We start from the raw sequence: 24,683 nt of genomic DNA, 5'->3' as shown, positions 1-24,683 counted from the left end.
GTCCTCCGACAACAAGGAAGAGTGTGGACCTTGGGAGTACCGGAAAAGTACGTTTTCTCGCTATCTTTAGTTTTCGCCAAATAACCTTCAGGACGCAGGGAAGAGGTAGGACTCTGGTTCCTTGTTCCTGAAAAATAAATCTTTTCTGAAAGCTTCAGTCAACCGTGAGGTGGCGCTGTGACCAAAGATGACTAATGGAGGAAAAGAAGGAGTGTACTCTTAGCGCCTGTTTTTCGCCTCGCGCGTGCGGAGCGTTGCACAGCCGCCTGGGAGCTGGAGGGGGAGGGGCTAAAAGGCGAACCGGAATTGAGGGGCGGTTCCAGGGTGCGCGCGCCTCAACATCCGGGCATCACCATCTCCCGTCCTCGCCCTGTCCCCCCCAATCCCCATACTAACAGGAAGCGGAAGTGAAAAAGGCAGAGCTAGGCCGCCTCTTAGCAACGCGAGGGGAGTCACGTGACAAAACCAGCTGACTCAGGGTAGAGGAAGACTCAGTGGCTGGTGGTGTTGCAGCCACGATTGCCCGGCCAGGGACCGGAGCCGAATAGTCATCGTCAAAATGTCGGGCAAAGACCGAATTGAGATCTTTCCCTCGCGAATGTAAGTAAAACAATGGAACCAGCAGCACTCATAGGTTAAGGAACGCCTGCCCGGAGCCGCTGTCTCTCCATACCCTGGCCCAGCAGTGAAGCTCCTTGTTTCCTGGGCCGACTCTCAGCTTTTCCCAGTCTCTTCTCGTGAGTCCGGGCCGAGGGCCTCTGAAGGGTCCCTCACACATTCCTCTGGGTGAACCAGAGTGGACCGTGAGAACAGGCCCGGCCAGCTGGCTTTTGTGGAGGTCCGCTGATTTTACTGTTAGTATCACACATCACATTGTAAAGTGGATATTGATTTACATATATTTACCACTGAACTGTGAGCTCTCTCCAGGCTGAGAGATGTCTTGGTTATTAAGTCCACATAAAATGTTGCTTGAATGAACCCATGGCTTGGACCGTTGAATTAATTAGCTTTCTCTTTTGGCCTGAATTCTTTGGCAGAAGAAAGCGTAGCTCCTTAGGTGTTTGACTAGTCTGTAAGGAAAATTTTGAGGTTTTCTCAAATGTGCCTAACATAACGTGTGGAAAGTGAAGATTGCTCTTATTTGCCGTTGCCTCCTCTTTCTCTTTTTTCAGTGAGAAGCAGAAAATCACTTTTGACTCTGACATTTAGATCTGTTGATTGTGGTCCTACCTTTTGTTTTTCTTCATCCTGATTTTTTTTCAGCATCTCCAAGGACTCTTAAAATAAGAGTTACATTTAAACCCTAAACTTAGATTTCTGTCTCTGCCTGAGTGGATATAACTCTTAATGAAGTGAAGAGGGCTTTGTTTTTGTTTTTGTTTTGTTTTTGTTTAGTTTTTACCTTTGCCTTCTGACTTTCTAATAGCTACTTTGGAAAGCAAGTCAGTTGTGGAGGAAAGCAATGCTGTGAAATAGATAAGCATCAGGTCTCCCCTGGGGTAGTGAGAACTGTAGCACTCCCAGTTAATGAGTCTGACTCCTCCAAACCTCTGCACTGAGAGACCACCAAACTCTAGCATGGCTTCTAGCAACCTAAGACTTTGTTCTTAGGACTCCAGCCCCCAGTAAAATGCCTAACTGAGAAACCTCATTGCAGGCATGAGAATATACTGCTTGTATATTCTAGGCCTCTGAACTCCCTTCCTTAATTGCCTGCTAGCAGACACAGCTGGCCTGATCACATTTCCACTGCACAGCCTCTCACTCTACTTGCATCCACTCTCACTCCCCTCCCTTATTTCAAAATGCCTAATCACCTGTGCACAAATTGGAATGGAGCTCAGCTGTTTCCCCTCAAATGTTTACTGAATAATATCGGTCTTTACTGCTTTAATATCAGGCTGTGTTATCCGTGATAGTAGTCAGAGTGTTAACTTTTTTTGTTTTTGTTTTAACTTTGACTAAGAGGTGAAAATACACTTCTTTGGGCTTTGATAAGAAGAATAGGTTTGTGAAGGTGAAAATTGCTGTGAGAGCACTGAGCTTGCCCATTGAGAGGAAAATCAAGTGCTGTAATTAACCGCTTCTCTAAAATTTTCCCCACGGCTTATCAGCAGGTACTTTGTCATGTAGTCAGATGTCTTTGATTCAGCTGTAAGCAAAGTCATTATCCTAGCTGAAGGTCAAACATTTTTTGAAGGGTTGAGCAGCTCTGGAACTTGTAAAAGAACAGGTGTTTTTTTTTTTTGGTTTTTTTTTAAGAGCTGGACTAGAAAATACACTAGTAACTTCTGTTTCAGACACTTCCACCTTACAATTAACCTGTGAAATGGGGTTGTCACCCACTTAGGCACCAGAGAGAGGAAAATAAATTTACAGTGGAAGCAAAAGAGGCATGAAGGATTTGGAGTCAACAGAAGTCAGTCAAATCCAGGTTCTACTACGTACTGGCTATAAGCCCATGGGCAAGTCAGTCTCTGAGTCTCAGGAATTAAAATCTTTCTGTTTCACAGAGGTGCCACTACCTAGGAGAAAATTAAAATTAGTATGGTAAATTCAGTTTTGCCAACCAGTTCACCTTTTCACTGTAAACTTGCTGCAATCTGCAGTACTAGGATTGGACTTAAATTTGATTCAACTCTTTGAGTCTAAGTTCTGGTGGTTAATGTCAACAACACAGTATGTTAAATGTACACATTGGGGTGGATGGCTCCTGCTCAGGCTGGAAACTGAACCAGCATTACTTGATTAGACCTCCAATGAGGACAGTCTGTGCAGAGTCAGCCACTGATAGTGAGTTTTTTTTCAAAGAGACCTGTTCACCTGATGCGATTTATAATCTTGGAGGGGAGGCAGTATGGCACATAGTTGGGGTACAGTGGACCTAGGTTTGAACCTTGGAGACTTGGCCAAGTCACTGGAGTCAGAAGCCTGGTTCAAGAGCCTGCTCTGCCAACATTCTTTGACAGAATCGCAGCAATATTTTTTAGATGGATCTCCTAGAAAAATGGAAATAAAAACAAAAATAAACAAATGGGACCTAATTAAACTTAAAAGATTTTGCACAGCAGAGGAAACCATAAACAAAACAAAAAACAACCTGCAGAATGGGAGAAAATATTTGCAAATGATGCAGTCGACAAGGGATTAATTTTCAAAATATACAAACAGCTCATACAGCTTAAAAAAACAAAAAAACAAAAACACCCAGTCCAAAAATGGGCAGAAGATCTAAATAGACACTTCTCCAAAGAAGGCATACAGATGGCCAACAAGCACATGAAAAGATTCTCAGTATCACTAATTATTAGAGAAATGCAAATCAAAATACAATGAGGTATCACCTCACACCAGTCAGAATGGCCATCATCAAAAAGTCTACAAATAATAAATGCTGGAGAGGGTGTGGAGAAAAGCGAACCCTCCTACACTGTTGGTGGTAATGTAAATTGGTGCAGCCACTACGGAGAACAGTATGGAGATTCCTTAAAAAATTAAAAATAGACTTACCACATGATCCAGCAATCCCACTTCTGGACATATCCAGAGAAAACGCTAACTTGAATAGATATATGCACCCCAGTGTTCATAACAGCACTATTTACAGCCAAGATATGGAAGCAGCCTAAGTGCCCATTGACAGATGAATGGATGAATGTGTACACACACACACACGACTATTACTCAGCTGTAAAAAGGAATGAAATAATGCCATTTGCAGCAACATAGACCTAGAGATTGTCTTACTAATTGAAGTAAGTCAAAGACAAATAACATCATTTACATGTAGAATCTGAAAAAAATGATACAAATGAGCTTACTTGCAAAACAGAAACAGACTCAGACATAGAAAACAAATTTATAGTTATCAAAGGGGAAATGGGAAAGGGATAAACTAGGAGTTTGGGATTAATATATATAAAATAGATAATCAGTAGAGGACTACTGTATAGCACAGGGAACTATATTCAGTATCTTGTAATAGCCTATAATGGACAAGAACCTGAAAAAGAATATATATATGCATAACTGAATCACTTTGTTTACACCTGAAACTAACACAACATTGTAAATCTACTTCAATTTAAAAAAAAAAGAAAAAAGAAGATTCTGCTCTGCCTTTTCTTCACTGAGTGACTGTGAGAAAGTTGTTTCACTTTTCCGAGCCTCATTTTCCTCTCTCTCAAGATAATGTCTAAGATCCCTTCTGGCTGCAGTGTTGTCATAGGAAGCCTTTGGCCTGCAGTAGATTTCAGTATCATCTAAGAATTTACCCAAAGGTTTAACAAAAACTGTTTTGCAGTTGATTATATAACACCAGTCATATGAAATTATATCTTCTTAAACAAATGACTTAGTTATACAATTTATTATTGAATCTTATTACCCCCCCTTTTTCCATTATTAAATTTTAACTGGTAGCAAGAGCAGAAATGCCAACTTCGCTGTCATTTTTTTGACTTTGGTGTTGGGGTTTCTGATGGGAAAAGATTGAAATAAGGAGGTAAGGAGACTTCAGGGGCTTATCACTTCTATGTCACTTGTCACCTAGAGTCATTTACAAATTTATAAAATGATATCAGAACACTTCAGTGCCACACTTTTAATGGGAAAAGTAATTAGTGGTTGTGGTAATAAAATGCAGAAGGTACAACAAAATGTAGTAGTAAAAAGTAAATCCTTTTTTTTTTCTTACTCAGCTTCATTTTCCAAAGAAAACTGTTACCTAGTTTCTATGAACTTTTCTAGAACTATTCTCTTGACTTATATAAGCACATTTATCCCTTACTTTGCATAACTTAAGACAATGTAATTTCAGGAGCACATGTTGATCTACCTTCCTCTTTTTTTTAATGGCTGCATATCATTCCATTTTATGATGAACCATGATTTGTGGCACATTTAACTTGTTTCCACCCTTTTGCTATTACAAATACGGCTGGAGTACTCATCCTTAACCTTTATATATGTTTTTGTGTACATGCGGGGAGTAAATCAATAGGATAAATCTCTTAAGGTGGACTTCTTGGTGCTGAAGGTTAAGTGCACTTTAAATTTTGGTATATATTTGTGGGCAGATTTTTGTTTTTACTCCTTAGTACATCTCCAATAGAAACGTACTGTTTTAACTCACAAGTCATATAAATATTTAAAGTATGCTGGCATCATGAAATAGGGGTCGTGATATGTTTTATTATGATTTAATAAATACTTATTAAGTAATTTATTAAATACTTATTAAAGAGTTGTTTCTGTTTTAAATAAGAAAGACTTCATTTGTAGAAGACTGAATGTGGAAATCTATACTATTGAGATACCAGTTAAGCCTATCAGCCACAAACGCTGTATATTCTTACTCCCGTGGCATCAAGGAAAAAAGCATAATTTTAATACCGTGTTAGGGAACTATTTTTATTTCTTTTAAACAATGGGAATAAATATCTTTAACTCTGTTTCTGTAGGGCACAGACCATCATGAAGGCTCGGTTAAAAGGAGCACAGACAGGTCGAAACCTCCTGAAGAAAAAATCTGATGCCTTAACACTTCGATTTCGACAGATCCTTAAGAAGATAATAGAGGTAGAATGAACTTTGCTTAGAACAGTATTTATTTTAGAAGTATCTGTGGAAAATCCAGCATGGCCACTGGCATTGTAATTTTTTTTCTTTCAAAAATGTCATTATAATGTAAGAAGTTTCAGAAAGTTCATTATTTAAATTCAAACTCTTTACTCTTGCCCCAAAAGCCCCACTTGATCTGCTCTGGCGCCTCCCTGCCACTTTTATCTGATTCTGAGCTTTTTTCTAACATTCTTCTCCAGGGCCTTTGCATTAGCTATTTCTTCTGCCTGAAATGCTCTCTGCCCAGTATTTCTTATAACTGCTCCTTTGGCCTGTCTGGTGACTTTCTACCCACCTGTCCCAATTTTTCTTCTCTTTGAAAAAAAAATTATTGGGTATTTTCAAACATTAAGTATTCCAGATATATTTTTGAAGCACTGTGCCATTAGGAGTTTGACTGCACTGCAGTGAATTTAAGAGATTAATTTGAGCAAATTGGCATGGACCAATTTAGGAATAAGATAGGCCCTGTAATAAAGATTCGGTTTTCTGTTTCTTAGTATCTTTATTCTAATCTTTGAATTATAAAACTCGTGATTTTGCAACATTGTTAGTAACCATAACCCAATTATTGAAGCAAAATTGGAAATTTTTTAATTTTATCATTACCAAATCAATATTTACATGTATACCTGGCATAAAATACCAATGGGTATTAAAGGAACATGATTATGATATGATTTTTTCCTTGTAAAAGAACTTTGTTGAATTGGCTGTTGGATTATGCCTTTCCAGACTAAAATGTTGATGGGTGAAGTGATGAGAGAAGCTGCCTTTTCACTTGCTGAGGCCAAGTTCACAGCAGGGGACTTCAGGTAAGAAGACTTAAATGGGGTGTTTGAAAAACTGTAGTACTTTCATGTTCATAATTTCATTTAAAAGCCACTTTTTGTTTTTAAAAAAAGCATTAAAGACAAATGATACAGTAATAATAAGGAAGTACACTTTTAACCCCATCACCTAAACACTGTTGTCTTTACTACCACCCACATGTATCTGTTACATAGTTAACAGGCACAGGATACTTAATATTTTATAGTCTATTTTCATTTAACATTGTATCATAAACATTTCCCCTTGTTTTCACAACTGCATAATCTTTCTCTAGATATATGATAATTTGTTAACATTTTCCTCTAATGGTGGGTGTTTGAGTTGATTTTCAGATTTATACAATATTGGAAAAGGTGCTGTGAACATCCTTATGTATATATATTTTTGTTTCTATTGTATTATTTCCTTAGGAAAATTTTTGAGAATGGAATTGCTTGTTTACAGGGCATGAATTTTATGGCTTTTGTCAGTACATGCTTAACAAAGCATACAAAAATGGCTTAGTTATTGCTTTACATATGTTATGTTTAGTTATGTTACTTGATTCTCCAAATAAGCTGTGAGGTGGACCAGGCAAATATTGTTACCCTCAGTTTAAGTTCAGTGCCCTCCTGAAGTCAAATGACTATTCAAGGGCAGAGATGGAATTGTTTTCAGGGTTTTTGATTTTAGTCTTCTTTACCCAGTGATATAATGCCTCCATTCTTAGTTTGTGTTATCTGGGAGCATTACGTATGGGCAGTCTTATAGCTTGAGGGGCATAAGACCTTTTGAAGTAGTAGACTTTAATTTTTGCCAGTGTTTGTATGATAACAACTTGCATTGACTTCTGTGAGAGAGAGGGACTCAGTAGTGTGTGAGTGTGTTTGAGGGTGGTCGAGGGGAAAACACTTTATTTTGTGATAATAACTGGTAGAGAGTCAGACAAAGCCAGATGGATGTTAGACAGGTTCCAGGGTGGAGGAATTGAACTGCTTAGCCAAACCTAGAAGATTTGAATAACAAATCTAAAAGGAAAGAATGTTCTTCTCCAAATTACATTAGTGCAATGAAAATCCCTGAAGTCACATCCATGCACCACATGTCTGATGGAAAACTCAAGGAGTCCCTGTATGTTAAAATCATTCTTCATGTTCTTAAGGGTGATATTTGAATATTGTTCATTCTTTGCTCTCTGAGGCCCTCCACTGGCAGCAGTGATTGTTCTTTTCTGAAAAAAGACAATCATCAAAACATACTTCACATGTTAACTGCCACTGAGACGGTTGTGTTTCCTCAGGGGCACTTGATCCACAGTGGGCCATCAACATTTTTTAATTGTGACATCTTACTCTTGTTGAAATTGCTTGATATGTTCATGTTGGTTTATTTCTCAGTCTAAAAACTAAATCAATCCCTTTTCCTCTTTTGCAGCACCACAGTTATCCAAAATGTAAATAAAGCCCAAGTGAAGATTAGAGCAAAGAAAGATAATGTAGCAGGTAACTATTCAACTCTTTACTACCCTCAGGGGAGAAAAGGTAACATTTAAAATTAATCTGTTTATATAGCAAGATCTCCATGTCCCAATGATTAAAACTACTGTTAAATGGTGGTTGCCAAGGGATGGGACTGGGGGAAGTATGGAGAGCTAGTTATTCAGTGGATATGAAGTTACTAGTTATATAGGATAAATACCTTCTGGAGATCTGCTGTATGATATAGCGCCTACAGTTCACAGTATGGCCTTGTGCACTTAAAAACTTAAGAAGGTAGATCTTATGTTGAGTGTTCTTAACATGCACGCACATGAAAAGAGACACAAGGTAATGGATAGGTTTATTATTGTGATTGTGTTATGGGTATATGTATATGTCTAAACTCATCAAAATATATACATTAAACATGTGCAGGTTTTTTTTGTATACTAAGTATATTTCAAAGCTGAAAGAAAAAAATTGTAACAACAGGATCCCTTACTACTCAAGATAATTTGATTTTTGAATAGGCATGAACACTTAAGAAGGCAGGTTCCTAAATTCATTTAGTGAAACGAGTTATAATTCCAGATAATCTCTTGACTTTTAAGTATTTGCTGAGAAAGAAACACAAGAGATGATGGTTAAGAAATAGTACTTTAAGGACATATTTGTGCATTCATATGTTTCTCTGTTTAACAGGTGTTACTTTGCCAGTATTTGAACATTACCATGAAGGAACTGACAGTAAGTTTGAAACTTTACTTGTGGGTCTCTGGGTTCTCCCCTTTCCTCTTTAAATGAACTGTATTCTGGAAAATGGTGTTAGGTAGACCTTCTTAGAGTTCACTGGTTCCAGTATTGGAAGCCTTCTTATCAGATACAGTTGGGACAATAGTTTATCAGTTAACCAAAAAAAAGTATTATGGCAGAGAGTCATAAAACATTGTACATGGCTTAAAATATTTTAACCTTGAAATATATAAATATAGAATTGTTTGCTGTTCTAAAAATAAAAGGCCATGGTCTTTCTTTGAGTATGAATACACGTTAGACTTCCATGTTGTCTTTCTGCATAAACCACACTCATAAGGCATTGTTTATAATTTCCAGTTTGGGTCTCTTTAAAGTAGAATAAGATCTTACACACTGATACAGTCTGAATGCTGAATCTTCCTCAATTTTTGTAGCCAGCCTGCTCTCAACTTTTTATAATTGTCTCACCTTTTCCTAATTTGACAGCATGTTTTGGGTAGTAATGCATCTTTACTGAGCCTTTCCAAAGTAATCATTTTTTTCCCCATAGAAACAATGTTCTTTCTTTGGCCCTCATATTTAATTGGTTCACATAGAATATTTAGTACGACTTGAATAAAGGAGTATTATAGAGAGTCACCTGTTAAAAGAGGGTATCACTGTATTGGGGCATCAGGCCGCATGATCTACAAAGGGAAGGCGTGTGTGGGTTAATCAGCAAGCTGGCAAAATGAGGATTGGTCAAAAGCTTTTCCTGTAGCTATATTTAGAATAGTATCCTTGGGCAGAACTATTCAGCAGCATGTCCCACAGTGTTTGGGGAGCCAAATGGGCACTTCCTGTTTGCAGTTAGCAGGGTTAGTGAATTTGTTTTTCAATGTTCGATATTGTTCTGACTTATCTTCTTTTTGGGGAAGATTATTTTCACTCTAAATACGAATGTTGTCTGACTGGTTCTTTCAGGTTATGAATTGACTGGTTTAGCCAGAGGTGGGGAACAGTTGGCCAAACTGAAGAGGAATTATGCCAAAGCCGTGGAACTACTGGTGGAACTAGCTTCTCTGCAGGCAAGCGGAAGAGCCAGAGAAGTCCTGCACTCTGATGCCTGATAGCCGAGTGGGGGAGATTCAGGGCTTGAATCAGAGCATTCTGCACTCAGCACTTCAAACTGTTTTCATGAACCTGTGTGAAACAAGCTAAATGAGTTTTGATTTCTGAAACAGTGGCTTCTGCACCACTGTCCGTACTTACTGACAAAATGTTGGTGCAATGGTATAGTTGCAGTCTTGGCTAGGTGAGAACAGGGACAGTCAATACTAGATTTAAATGAAAATATAATATGGTTTTTGCATGAAAGCCATTTTTTTTCCCTTTGTGGCCAGTTAGTATGTATCCAGGTCATTAGTGTGTGATTCTCTCCTCTTGCCAGTTTTATAGTTTTAGGTAAGTCTAAAGTAAACAGGTTCTAATAGAATGGAAATAATGTTAGCTCTGTGGAAATCTTACAGGAATTTTCTGTATTTTAAGTATGTTGAAAAGACATAGTCTTGGTTTCCAGATGCTTTCTTCACATGTAATCTGGGTGAAGCCAAGTGACAGGGCATGATTAGGAAGACTTTGTGCTTACATTATTAATTTGTGCTCTTATTTTAGACTTCCTTTGTTACTTTGGATGAAGCTATTAAGATAACCAACAGGCGTGTAAATGCCATTGAACATGGTGAGTGTAAGCTGCTGTGAGCTCGTTGTTCATCCTTTTGTCCACACCTCCACATTTGTCACGCACCTGCCAGGAACCAGGCATTGGTTGCCTGGAGAATGAGATGTTGCCCCTCTCCTCAGTGGGAAGGGCAGTGAGTCAGTACCCTTTGATAGAATTATGTGTATGATTTGGAGGGGAGTTACAGAGCAGAGCAGTAATTTAAAAATTATGGAACGTTTTATTATTTTCTGGTTACTTGTGAGTAGAGGGTGAAAGTATTTCTTAAGAGCCCTAGTGTTTTCTTTAGTTCTTTCTAATGATTGATAAAACTTTTGAACACATGAAATATTTTACTTTAAATCTCTCTCCGTTAGGCCGTAGGTCCTGTTCTCCTGCTGTTCTCCTTGGTTTCTAAAAATAAGTCCCAATCGCTGCATTTATTTTCCATTGCTCATTTCATTATTTTAAAACTATGACTGCTGAGTGTTACCACAGTACTTTTTTGCCCAAGAAACTCATTTTTCATTAAAGAAACATTTATTCAATTTTAAGGTAAGGAGCAAAATTTGAACAGCAAAAAACTTATTTTGCTGGGGCTCTATTAGTCTGTTAAAGAGGAAGTTATATCATTTTTTAAAAACTCAAAGCACAATTCCTGCCTGCTTGGTAGTAACAGGCCTTGTAACAGTTCCAATTCTCAAGGAGTTTGCATTTTAGAAGCAGATTAGACAAGTTCTGTATAAAGTAGAACCTTATGACTGACACAGAATTCAACTTACTAATATTCTCTGCTCAATGCTCCACTTTTTAACAGTGGATTGCTATTTAAAATACCATCTGTGGTTCAATGTTATATATTCATATAAATGCAGTATATTCAGTGTTTATAGAATGGCCCAGCATTACCTGTCCATGGGAAAGACAGAAGAAGGGCATATACCAAAATGCTTATCGTAGTTACCATAGGGTAGTTGGATTATACTTCATTTTATTTTTCTTAATGATTTTTTTTGCATTAAATGTACATTTATTTTACAATTAGAAAAAATAAGTCACTATTGTATAATCACTGGCAATTTGAAAAAAGGCTTGAAGTTCTCACGTATATATGTATGTTTAAACCCTAGTCATCATTCCCCGGATTGAACGTACCCTTGCTTATATCATCACAGAGCTGGATGAGAGAGAGCGAGAAGAGTTCTATAGGTTTGTTGGAATTGGCAGTTATTGATCATTTTTAATTTTTCCATGTTCCAAAGACTCGATTTGCTGAGACTTGTTGGGTTATGTTCTTTAGAATTAGTACAACTTGTATTTTATTCTGATGAAGTAAGAAGCAAGAAATAAGACTGCCCAAGGCTGTGGAGACAAATCTGTGCCAGACTTCACACGTATATGAAATATGGCGCATCTGACAACTTAGGCCCTTCAGGGAAACTCTCAGTAGCCTTGATAGTTCTTTAAAATGAAACAGTGATTTAGAATGAGCATCTCCCACATAAAAAATAAACTGAAATTAATTAGTCAATTAACAAATACGTATATTATTTTGAATATGTTCCAGGAGAAAGTATAAAGTACTTGGGGGCATTATGTAATCAGAGTTGAGAGGAATGATGCATGTACATGAATTAGCCTTGAACATTTAGAACTAGCAGGGAATAAATACTGAACAGGTGGTGTGCAGGAGTCAGTGTGCCAGATTCAGAGAAGTGGGAGACGGGTGAAGGTAGGCATATTCAGGGAAGACATGGTTGTCTTGGACCTTGAGTCGTGTCTGAGTATGATATCTAATTATCAAAATTTAGTTTCTGCCCTTCAGTGAGGTTCAGAGTTGTGATCCAAATTGATTGATCCAAAATTTTAATAAATGTCTGAATGCTCAGAATCTGTTCCATTATCAAGGGTTGGATTTCAAAGTTAATTCATTCTGAGAATAGGAACTTCCAAAATCAAGTTATTAGCTTAAAATATGTGTGTATTCTACCTCAAATCTTTTTTTTTAATGGGTTATAAGTAAATTACTGAAACTGAAATTTGTAGAAGTAGAATTTTGTTCTACTTTATAGGCGTTTACTATCCTTGTTACAAAACTAGAAGAAATGAATTCTACTTAGTACTGAAACAATGTTCAGAAGATTCCCTCCTTTATTTTACAGGTTAAAGAAAATACAGGAGAAGAAAAAGATTCTCAAGGAAAAGTCCGAGAAGGACTTGGAGCAACGGAGGGCAGCTGGAGAGGTGATGGAGCCTGCTAATCTCCTGGCTGAAGAGAAGGATGAGGATCTCCTGTTTGAATAATCTTTCCTGCTCTGGTTCTTTCAGAAGCCCTAACATGGCACCACTTTAATTCACACTGTGTAGGTTTGGTATGTGTGGCTATTTGTTTTTTGGCTTAAGAATTTCACTCGTCGTAAAATTTCTCTAGATGTCCCTTTGTGGGATTACCTTTGCAAAATCATAATTCAGCAACCATTTATCACTGATGAGATTTGTAGAACCTGCCCAGGAACTTGTAGAATTTATTCTGCAGAAGTGTCACTCTACTCCATTTGTATGTGTGCTACAGGTATCTGCTTACCAAGCATATTAAGAACTCCCCCTTAGGAAACAGCAGTGGTCTCAGGCCAGCACGTGTAGGCCAGCTACTGCTGGAGCAGCCTTTGTTCCCACCTCCTTGCACACCTTGGCGCTGTTACCTGAGATTGCTGCAGCCAGCCTTGTGTTACTTATTGTGGTACTTCTCAAGCTTTATGAAAACCTTCACTTATTTTTTCCTTCAATGGCAGGTCTCTGTCCTGTCTGTCATGGGAACAGTTTTGCCAATTCAGATGTGACTATGGTATAAACAGTAAAATGATTTAAAAATGAGTTGTTCCTTTTTTAAAATTAATTCATTGCCAAGAATAAATTGTGTTCTTATGCTTGGATTGGCACATGGGATTGGCATCCAAAAAGCTTTCTCTGTAGACATGTAGGAAAAGTGGGCAGCCTCCATTTTTTCTCCCTTCATGTTTCAGTGTTTTGCTAATAAGCTTACTGAGATGGTTACTGAGTTTCAGGGCACTGAAGTAAGATGTGGTTGCCGATGAGTTCAGAGGGCTTATTAGTACTACTACCACCTTTTTTTTTTTTTTTGCTTTTTTTTGGGGGGGGGTGGGGAATTAGGTTTTTTTACTTACTTGCTTTTAGAAGAGTTACTGGGGATTGAACCCAGGACCTTGTGCATCCTAAGCATGCACTTTACCACTTGAGCTATACTCCCCCCCACCAATTAGTACTTCTAAGAAAAAGTACTAGTTCCCACTTGAGAATAATAAGTAACTGTACTATTCCATAAGCAGTAGCAACTTGAGGCATTTGAATGGCCGTATCAGGCGACTGAGGTTTTTAGTACTGTTTGATCTGGTGTGAGCCATCCATGATTACTCAGGCTTTCCTGTACTCAGTTCCAGGCATTTCTGATGTGATTGGCCATGGGACAGTTTTTAGTTAGTGAAATTGTGACACTAGCCTTACTAGTATTGTTTAAATCAACTGATCCCAGCCTAGGCTTTTTAAAGTACCAAGTAATTTTGTGAACATTTAACACCTGCTATAAAATAGCTTAGTTATGTGCCAACTAGACATTGTTTTATTTATATTGTTTCATCACAACCATTAGAGGTACATATTACTTTAACCCCACATTTCACAGGAAATTTTGAGGCATAAGGAGCTTGAGTATATTGGTCCTACACAAAAAAGCTAGAAAATAGTGAATCCCAGATTTAAATCCAGGCAGTCTACCTTCAGAATTTTTACATCCTTGACGTCTATCCTTTTAATCTCCCCTGTATTTATATTTTTGAGTAAAGGTAAGACATAAGGCCTGTCCTGGAGGAACTGATTTTTAGGAAATCTCTGTTGCTTGTGCACAGGATAAAATTCTCAGATTCAACGTCAATTAAGTAGTGATTGGAAAACCAACAGCTGAGTTCGTAAGTCTTGAAAATAGATAACACTGAACTGCGTAAGAGGAGTTAATCCTCCCAACCCCGTAATGAGGTATGAACATCTACAGATGGAGTGCAGGCCAATTGTAGCTTGATTTCAGAGCCTTGGTTCTTAAGCAGTATGTATTGCCTCTCTAGAAGGCAAAAATTAAAGGTAGATGTAGAGACCTAGATTGTTTAGTGTTTTTTTTTTTCTTTTTAATTTAGATAAATTTATGTTCACCTTAAAGCACTGAGCCAGAGAAGTACCCTGGATTCCTCCTGTGTCTTTATAAACCTCTGGCATTTATTGGCCTAGGCTAACTTCTCTACAAAGTGCATTTGATTTTATGGTTTAGCATATTGTTAAAAAGAAGTCCATCTGAGCTGCAGGGGAAGGGAACAGATCAAGAACAGAAGGCTGGAGTAGGATGTGTGTATATATATGACACTTCTTGTTGGTTTATGATTTGCCTCCTTTGGGAGATACACAGTGGGTATCACAGAAAAGGGAGAAAAGAAGTATGTTATATGTTTGTCAGCAACTCACATCCTATCCCGTGGTCTCAAATCCTTGGCTGCATGTAAGTGGAATTTTCCCGAGTAATATATACCTTCTTCCCCAGAAAGCTTTCTAGTTCGCAGCCTTAAGTTGTTTTAACAGAGTTAAAAAAAAAAAAAAAATTTAAGGAACCAGAACCTACATAAGTGACAACAGGGGGCACTCCCCCACTGGGAGAGAATTAAAACATATTATTTTCTGCTCTACCCAGAGGTTCCAAAGAACTTGATTCCGGCAAAACTTGAAGATAATGTGTTGAAACTTTGAGTGGCAGAGGATATAAACACAACAAGAAAGTACTCAGTGGCTTTTTAAATTTGAAATAAAATTTTACTTTTTATTTTTACATTGCTGTGTGCAGTATGACATCTCAAAATAACAGAGTGCAGATACAGGCAGGGTAAGAGTACAGAGGATTAACAATAGATGTCAGAAAGGTTACCTTTATAAAGGCTAAATCCCTGGTTTATATTTTCCACACACATTCACAAAATTACATTCAAATTATTCCTTATCAATACATGTTCCTTAGGCCATGAGAAAAAAAATCCAGACATTAGATTTTCATAGAAAGCAAATCTGGATTAATCTAATAAACACTATTCTCCTGTTTCTGAGTTAAGAAAATTTAGTAAAGGAAGGTTATTTCCTTATGTGAACTAATGTGCATTTCATTAACTACTAGTATCATTCCTATAAGTGGTTAAGACCTCCCCCACACTGGGGTCCCCAGTCAGAACCACAGAGGGACAGGAAATGGAATTGGCCAGAGCGGTATTATAGCACAGCTAGGTGTAGAGGAAGGCTTTTTTCCATTTTCTTTCAAGGAAGTCAGCAACAACTGAGTTTTCACTTTGTTTAGGGGCTCTGTTGAATATGAGCACATCCATACCACTAGGACTGAGGACAAACATTTCCATCCCTCTACCACTGCTGAAGAGGCAGGCGAGAACTACAGGACTCCACTGACCCCCAAATGATCTCATCACCTTAGACTTCTTAAAGGTATACTGCAGCACGTGCCCTGGTAGCGGACTTGGGCTTGCTTGTTAAAGCCTTGTGTGAGTCTCAACAGCACACGGCCCTCGGTGGGGGGCTCTGTGGTCTGCAGGCTAACTCAGACTAGCACAGCAGCCACTTACGCCCCCTGAAATCTCATTCTAACTTGACTCGAACTGCCAGCATTTTAGATCTTAGGGTTGAAAACAGTTGTCAGTTAATGATAAGCAGCTCACAAAACACCACTGTCTACCGTAGACTACCTTTCATTCCTGAGGAGAAAGTAAACTGGAAAACTGATTTCAAGATTAAGTACTTACAGTCCTTTGTTTTCAATGCTGAAAATCAGTGTGAACTTTGCATTTTCCCGCCATAAACTGGAGTGCTTCAGACCTGAAGAGAGTATATATGGCATTCCTTCCCTTAACCCAGGAATGTTACTTTCTTCCTAAGGAACATTATCTTCAAAGTATTTCCACATAAGACATACTCTGCAGCCAAATTTGAGGCCATGCAAATTTGAACAGAAAAAGGCAACATATAAAAACACTGTCTACATTTGTTCAAATAAAATTATGTAAAAGAAAAAGTCAAATATACACATGACACTGAGACAAACTACTCATTAAAAACAATCGCGTATGTTAAATTAAGTGACGATTCAGTATTATTCCAGTGTTCAGCTTTGGGTACAGGAATTGTAGCTAAAGTCATCATAAAATCAAGACATTCACATTTGAGGTTGGTTGTCACACATCACACCATCCCTAAAGGCTTGAAAAGACAACAAATCAACTTTCCATGCCAATTCAGAAGTTGAATTTTAAAGCTACAAGGTAAAGAGACAGTACAAAAATCTTATTAGCTTAAACGTTTCATGGTTTAGCACGCTGTTGCTTTCTGGTCATAAGAGGCAGACCTTGTTAAGATAAAAGCTATTTGCTTAACTTTTTCCCGATGTTCTTTTCCTAAAATGTTCTAATGACTTTCAGGTCATCCTTTCCTTCTGATCTCAAAGTCAATTGTCATAGTGTTTCCCTCATATAATTTTATTCAAATACTGAACAAGTGTAATCAATGACCATTTGTCAATCTATTAAATATTAGTATACAGTACAGCAGCTGTATTGATCACAGAATTCCAGTTTATTACCTATATATAGCACAGTCATCAAATTATACTGTGCTCATGTATAAAAATGCAAAAACTGTCAAATGTGCTATATATCCTCTCATGTATATTAAAATATCTGCATCACAAAGAAACTTTTTAATGGTCAACAGTTTATATGAACACCTGCTACTCATAAAAGTATAACATACATTCTATTGTACTATGTAGATCAGAAAAAGGAAGTAAAGGTAGTAAGGTTATCAAATCAGCTGCAATAATTTAAGGAAAAAATTCAGAAAAAAATCATTTTATCTTTAAAAAGATCAGCATATGTTGTGTATGTTTTAGATCAGAGTCTGCTGACTGTGCAGTGAAGTCTCATCCACAAAATCTGAGCTAAAAAATCGATGCTTCTAACAATTTTTTTTTAAGAATTAAAAGACATACAAATGGATTCAAGCCCAACATGGTAGCTCCAGACCAAAGTGGCACCATTTTTTTTTTAAGTAAAGAATATCTGATGACTAAACCAGTCTTCTAACCAAATACTGTCTTGCCCTGTGCACAGAAGCACAGCTTCCCCTCAAACTCAAATTCCCATGCAGTCATTTAACTGTTAAATAACATTACTATGTGAGACATGGACCACTGTGTATATATACACACACATTTTTCATGGAAATTTGACCACACAGAAAGATTTAGTTAGGTGAAAACAGAATTAAAAGGTTTTGGATAAAATGAATTCCTCTGTTGAAAACCTCCCATTTAAAATCCCCAAATGTGGCAAGAACCTCTAAAGCCATGTACAGAGAATGAAGACTTCTGTTAAATTGCCTAAGGGGATTTTCTTCTCTCTAAGTCAAGATCTAAGACCAAGTCTACGGTTTACACTGCCTGCCACTTTCTCAGAGTCTTGCTGAAGTATCAGGGCTATCTTCCTATCGGCAGTTTGCCAGACCAAGTTCAATCATGCCACAGAAGGGGTGTTTCCTTCACCTCAGCCAGGTGGATGGCACCCACTGAGGTTCAGTATCAAGTTTGTTAATTAACCTAAGCAACTCCTGATAGGCTTTATCAAGATCTGAGTTCACAATTGCTGTGTCAAAGTAGTGGCCGTTGTTCTGCTCCATCTCTCTAGTCTTCTCAATGATTTCTCTCAACTCCTCAGGCTGCAAAGAGAAGATAAAAACTGAGGTAATTCCATTCCTTACCAAAATATACAGTGAGTCAGAGACAGCTGAAGAACAAGAAATGGACTTAACACTACTTTCCTTCTGTCTCTCAAAATACTCAACCTCCAGAGCTCCTCCCCAGCCCTGTCAGGGCACAGGAATTTCCTCTGCTCTGGCATCTTCAGCACTTATGTTGTGAATCACTTGGGACTAAGTATAACCTACTTATACAATTTAGGTTTTTATACATTTCTGTCTTGTCTCACTCAAGATCAGAGGCTTCAAGGGCACAAACAGTTACTTTTAATTCCCTACAGACATTCGTTTTCAAACATTTTGGGGCATCATAACCTCTTCCTGAAAATAACATCTCCTGTAACAGAGTGAACTTTTCTGGCAGGACCCTAAGTGCCATCTGCTCTTGGTTCTTATAAAGGGCCCTGGCAGATAAGGCAGAGTAAACATTATGGGAAAAGAAAAGGATCAACAGGATGAGTATCTTTTTTCTATGAAAACACAGCTGGGAACTCCTAGATTTCATAATCTATGCTTTTGGGGAAAATACTTAATACTTTAAATTGCCCTCTGTTTTCAATACACAAAGTAGGTCTTTAAGACACAAAGAAAAAAAGTATCCTAAAGAAGAGGTTGGGAAGCCACATAGATTACTTTAAAATACTGGGTAAAGGTAACAGCTGTTTCACACACACAAGCAGATGGCAAGGTTATGTGCAAAACTTACCCAGAACCTCTGATTATTAGGTACACATGTTCAAGGAAGTGAAACTGCCTCCAAATCACACCCTGTCAGTGAACTAATTAAATGTCCAAATGTCTCAGATATAAAGACCACACATCAATACTATATCAGACACAACAATACCAATTTATATCATTCAACTGGTTGAATTTCTGTAACGGTAGGAAAACATACAAAAAATATGACAGCCCTGGCTTGTCCTGAGTCAGTTTCTTGTGCGGCTAATTTTCATTCTGGAATGTTGTGCATCTGGTTCTGGTACACAGAATCCTTTGTTTCCCAGCAGGGACGCTACTACACCATTGTAATTGAACACACTGTGACATTCTTGCTAAACCTTATGTCTACTCAAAGCTCAAGATTATTGAAAGAACATTCCAGAACTCAAAACAGAATCTAAACTGTGTTACTAGATTTGAAATGTAAATGTTAAGCCCTACATCTTACACAGATTCACATGAATATCCAATCCATCTGGTTTTTCTTTATCAAGTTTAAGTATTATTTTGTCTTTTGCCAAAATGGCTTTTATCATTTATTTGGTACTTTCTGTTTTAATTTCCTCTTATTTTTCAAATGACATTTCATGACTAAGTTGAAATAAAATGTTTTTGCTCAAAAATTTTTGGACTGAAAAAATTAGCCCACAGGCATAACTGACTTGCCAGTTCATACTAGTAGTTTACTTCTCTCAAGCCCCACTTCTAGCAGAACAGATTCAGAGTACAGTCAGGTCACTGACTTTACATTCTGCATCCAGTGAAGAACATCATCAATTTCCTAACAAGCACTATTTCATAGAGTTAAAATTAAGGATTTGTTTTTATTTAACACTTCTATTGTGTGTTAAGGCACTATTAAATACCAGAGGAGATAAAACATAAGTGGAATAAAGAGGTAATCAGACACACCACCCTTTACCCAACAACTGCAAAATATATTCTTACTGGTGTGCAGGATCATGACCAAGACAGAACAGACACTGGGCCATAAAATAAGGCTCAACAAAATTTGAATGACTAACACCTTAGAGAATATGTTCTCTTACCACAATAGAATTAAAATAAAAAAAAAATTTAATTTCCAGATAGGTAGAAATTACATAATTCTAAACCATCTGTGGGTTAAAGAAGAAAACGACAAAGGAAATTAGAAAATACTTCTAATAAAATAATGAAAAATATTAACTTCAAAATTTGTAGGATGAAACTAAAGTACTGCTTAGAAATTTATAACTTCATATTAGAGAAGAAGAAAGGTTTAGAAATCATCTAAGTTTTCTTCAGAAACTAGAACAAGTGCAAATCAGAGCCAAAGTACAAGGAAAGAATAAAAATAAGTCAATTAAATGGAAAACAAATAATAAAGAAAATTAACAGACAAAAGTCCTGCATCTTAGTGTTTTTAAAAAAATTAAGTTTTAATTTTTCAAAATGAGTTTATTTACTTTATTTTTAATAGAGATACAAGGGATTGAACCCGGGGACCCTGTGCATGCTAAGCACACACTCTACCACTGAGCTCTTATCCTCCCCCCCATAACTTAGTTCTTTTTCTAAAGTGTTTTGGTTATTTTTTTAAATTTCCATACAGATTTTAATCTTTTAAATTTCTACAGAAAAGACTGCCGGGATCTGCACCCCGCCCCCCACCTTGGTAACAGCTTTCTTGAGATATAATTCATTTATAATTCACCCATTTAATGGTGAATTGGAACAAATTCAATGGTGGATTCAAGCAATTCAACCGCTTGAAATGAACATTTCAATAGTTTTTAGTACAGTTAGAGTGGCGCAGTCAATACCACAATCAATCAACATTTCCATCACCCTGCACCGCCCCCTCTAAACCCCATGCTCATTAGCAGCCACCCCCCATTTTCTCCAAATTCCTAGCCCTAATCAACTACTAATCTACTTTAGGTCTATAGATTTGCTTATTCTGGACATTCCAAGTAATGGAATATTACAAAATATGGTCTTTTACGGCGGGGTTCTTTCACTTATAATGTTTTTAAGATTCATCCATGTTGTACCATGTATCAGTACTTCATTCCTTCTTATGACTGTTTTTCAAGACTTACAATAAAGCTACAGTAGTCAAAACTGTGATATTATAAATACAGAAGAAAGTCCTGAAATCCCTCCTCCCTACCGTATTTGGTCAAGTAATTTTGACAAAGGTGCCAGGGTAATTCAATGGGAGAAAGGATAGTCTTTTTCAAGGAACAATGTGCTAAAGCAAGTGGATAACGACATGTGATAAAAAAAAAAGAAAACCACACCTCTACCCTTAACTCACACCAAAACAAAGACTAATCTGAGATAGATTACAGACCTGAAAGTAAAAGCTAATACAAGAAAACTCTTAGAAGAAAATGAAGGATAAAATCTTTATAATCTTGGAGTAAGCAAAATTTGTTACACAATACACAAAAAATCATTAACCATATGAAAAATGAAGAAGTGTGCAGTTGACCCTAGAACAAAACGAGTTTGAACTCTGTGTACATGGATGTTTTTCAATAAATACAGTTCTATACGATCCCCGGCTAGTTGAATCCACAGATGTGAAACTGTGGATACAGAAGGCCAACTATGAGACTTAAGCATCCTCGACTTTTGATATCCTCAGCAGATCCTGGAACCAATCCCCCACGGATATCAAGGGACAGCAATATGTCATTAAAATTAAATACTGCTGATCTTCAAAAATTTTTTTAAAAATTACAGATTTTAAGACAATATATCCAAAATATATAAAGAACTTTTACAACTCAGTAAGAAAGCAATTCAATTGAAAAAACAAAAACAAAACTTGAGACATTTCACAAAACAATATGCCCAAATGACTACATGGAAAGATGCTATCAGTAGTCATCAGGAAAATGCAAATGGAAACCATAATGGTAACATGTCACACTACTAGAATGGCTAAAAAGCTGTTACAAACTAACAACAGCAAAAGCTGGTAAGGATGTAGAGCAAAGGGAACCAAAGTGGGAGTATAAAAAGGCAAACTTTTAAAAACAGTTTGGCAGTTTTACATAGTTAAAACATATCCTTATCATTTGATCCAGCATTTCCAGAGAAATTAAAACGTATGTCCACCAAAAGAGTATGAATTAAACACTCATTAAACAGCTTTAGTCACATTAGCTCAAAATTGGAAACAATTCTAATGTGTTGTAACTGGTGAATCAACAAATTGTGATATGTTTAGATCATGGTATATCACTCAGCAATAAGAAGATACAAACTACTGTTAGACATAACATAGATGAATCTCAAAAACATGCTGATCAAAAGCCAGATGCAAACTTAAAACTTACTATAAGGTTTCCATTTATATGAACTTCCAGAACAGACAAAACAAATCTATACTGACAGCAAGCAGATTAGTGGTTACCCAGGAAAGAGTAGAGGGATATTAACTTCAAGGGGCATGAAAGAATTTTCTAGAGTGACAAAAATGTTCTAATCTTGATTGCATGGTAGTTACACAAGTATACATCTTGCCAAAACTCACCGAATTATAGAATTAAAACGCATGCATTTTACTGTATGTAAAATAACCTCGATAAAGTTTTAATTTTAAAAATTAGAACATTTTAATTAGAAAATCAAGCATACTGTATACTGTTAAAAAAAATTCTGGTACTGATTAAATTCCTGCTTTAAAAATGTGTACTCAGTTGACCCATGAAGGTGGGTTTCAAATGCATGGTTCACTTACACTCGGATTTTTTTTCAATAGTAAATACTACAGTAAGACACTGTCTGCAGCTGGTTGATTCTAAGGATGGGGAATTGCAGATACAGGGCCAACAATAAGTTACACTCAGATTTCTGACTTCAGAGAGGGTTGGCACCTCTAACCTGCATACTCAATCTGGGATAGTTAATTCAAAGTAAAGTAGGTAAAAATTTCCATGAGAGCACTGCCAGAGACCACCAACCAAAATGAAATTGCTTAACATGTTTTGGAGTGGTATATGGCCCTTGGCATGACATTGAATCCTTGTTGGAGAAAAATAACCCAACCAAAAAAAGTGTCCATGTCAAAAGTTAGAAAATTAGGCTGAACAAGTAGAATGAAGTTCACTTTAATCCTTTACATGCAACCCTCTCCTTGAACTACCAAAGTATTTCTGGTCTACCACGTAGTTTAATGGGCTCTAAGTTTTGTAGACTATTAATCTTGTTTTCCTTATTATATTGTTTTTTTTAATTGTTTTTTACAGGGGGGAGGTAATTAGGTTTATTTATTTTCTGATAGAGGTACTGGGGATTGAACCCAGGACCTCATATATGCTAAGCATGCACTCTATCACTGAGCTATACTCCCCGCCCCCTTATTATACTGTGATCCTCCTTACGAACAGCCAGCGACCATGTCTCTCATTCCTTTTGTGTCATCCCAAGTGCTAAGGACAGCAGATACTCTGACCCCACTTATTTACAAATTTACAGTTGTGTTGCAAAAATGAAAAAGGAACGAAATATTACTTTAACAAGTTGCCTACTTAGCCCAAACAAAGCAACCAGAATTATGCTCAACACATAGGATGGAAAAGTCCCTGATGTCTAAGACATTGAAAAATACCATCTTCACATATAGACTGAATAAGAAATATAAGTAGACCTAGAGTGGAAAAAGATACCTCAGGGAAGAAGAAGGAGGGTTGGTGGATGTGGTGAACAGACAAGAATCAATGAAAAGGAGTGTTGTTATGCTTTTAATGACTTTTGAGGAGCATTATTATGTGTTTTATGGCTTTTAAAGAGATTTAGAGGCATAGCAAATGAAATGAGATCTAAGTGATTCCTTTGTAAAGTAGAAATATTTAGGAAATCAGAAAAAAAGCAGGAGTATTTGTTACTTTGATATAGCAAAGTCACTTGACGATTTTCATTTCATACATTTAAATAAAATGTTAATGCTTTCTGCTTAATATACCAGTATATTATCATTTAATGGTTAATACTGTTTGGTATAATATGGGCTACCTCAATCACATCTAGCATCTAAAATAATTTTAAAACTTCTTCCATTTCAGATCCATGAAAAGATCAAAAGCAGAAGACAAAGAAAACATAAAATTTCAATGAAAAGAAAGAAAAGCGAGGGCACTCAACTTTGGCTCCCCGCATTCAGAATATCTGCAGAGAAAAGTGGGTAGTCCCCAAGAAACTGCTGAGAATTTTTTTAGGGGGAGAAGTGAGGGTGTCACCTAAGCCCTGTTGGAAATAACACAGATCTGTGTGAAGAAGATTAAGGAGGGTTTAAGGAATACCAAAGGTTACCTACCACACATTTGGAGTAACAAGAGGGAATGTGCAGGAACAGTAAGAGAAGCCCCCTGCTTTGGAGAGCTGCCGAGGTCCAAACAGAGGCAACCGTGGCAATTTTGGGGAAAGTGATATGGCAGAAAGAATAATCAGTTTGAAAGCCTAAGCTGAAGAAGCTTTTAAGCTTGGTGACACATTAAGCTGTGACTCTTTCATGTTTACTTTCAGTGGAAGAGTACAATATAATAACTTTACCTTTGGATTCTTGCCCTCTTTGGCTAATAATGCCCGAAGTCTTTCTTGTGAAGGGGGTGCAATGAAAATAATATACGGTTTCAAGTCTGAATTCCGGAGAGTTTTCAATGACTGTAAAGAAAAGACAGATCATACTATTCAATGTAAGAATATATTGTGTACCTGTAACACACAACACA

The 24,683-nt window shown here is 37.1% G+C and overlaps 2 protein-coding genes across 3 annotated transcripts in view; one reads left to right on the top strand and one right to left on the bottom strand.

Moving 5' to 3' along the window:
• The first annotated feature begins 328 nt into the window (after positions 1-328).
• ATP6V1D (ATPase H+ transporting V1 subunit D) lies at positions 329-13,315 on the top strand. The gene is made up of 9 exons (XM_006186450.3): positions 329-600; positions 5,466-5,583; positions 6,361-6,440; positions 7,873-7,940; positions 8,619-8,663; positions 9,636-9,739; positions 10,326-10,392; positions 11,502-11,580; positions 12,534-13,315. The coding sequence occupies exons 1-9, from the start codon at positions 560-562 to the stop codon at positions 12,673-12,675; spliced, it is 744 nt and encodes a 247-aa protein (XP_006186512.1). The 5' UTR covers positions 329-559; the 3' UTR covers positions 12,676-13,315.
• Positions 13,316-15,218: 1,903 nt separating this feature from the next.
• MPP5 (membrane palmitoylated protein 5) overlaps positions 15,219-24,683 on the bottom strand; it is a 78,532-nt gene continuing 69,067 nt past the window's right edge. For both annotated transcript variants that reach the window (XM_032482217.1, XM_032482218.1), the window contains exons 14-15: positions 24,505-24,615; positions 15,219-18,195 (exon numbers count right to left, since the gene is read on the bottom strand). In XM_032482217.1, the coding sequence (XP_032338108.1) occupies positions 18,019-18,195; positions 24,505-24,615 (288 nt within the window). In that variant the 3' untranslated portion in view covers positions 15,219-18,018. The remainder of the gene's footprint in view (positions 18,196-24,504; positions 24,616-24,683) is intronic.

The sequence above is a fragment of the Camelus ferus genome, chromosome 6 (genome assembly GCF_009834535.1).
Source record: "Camelus ferus isolate YT-003-E chromosome 6, BCGSAC_Cfer_1.0, whole genome shotgun sequence".
Lineage (NCBI taxonomy): Eukaryota > Metazoa > Chordata > Mammalia > Artiodactyla > Camelidae > Camelus > Camelus ferus.
This window is presented reverse-complemented; position numbering and strand designations above follow the sequence as displayed.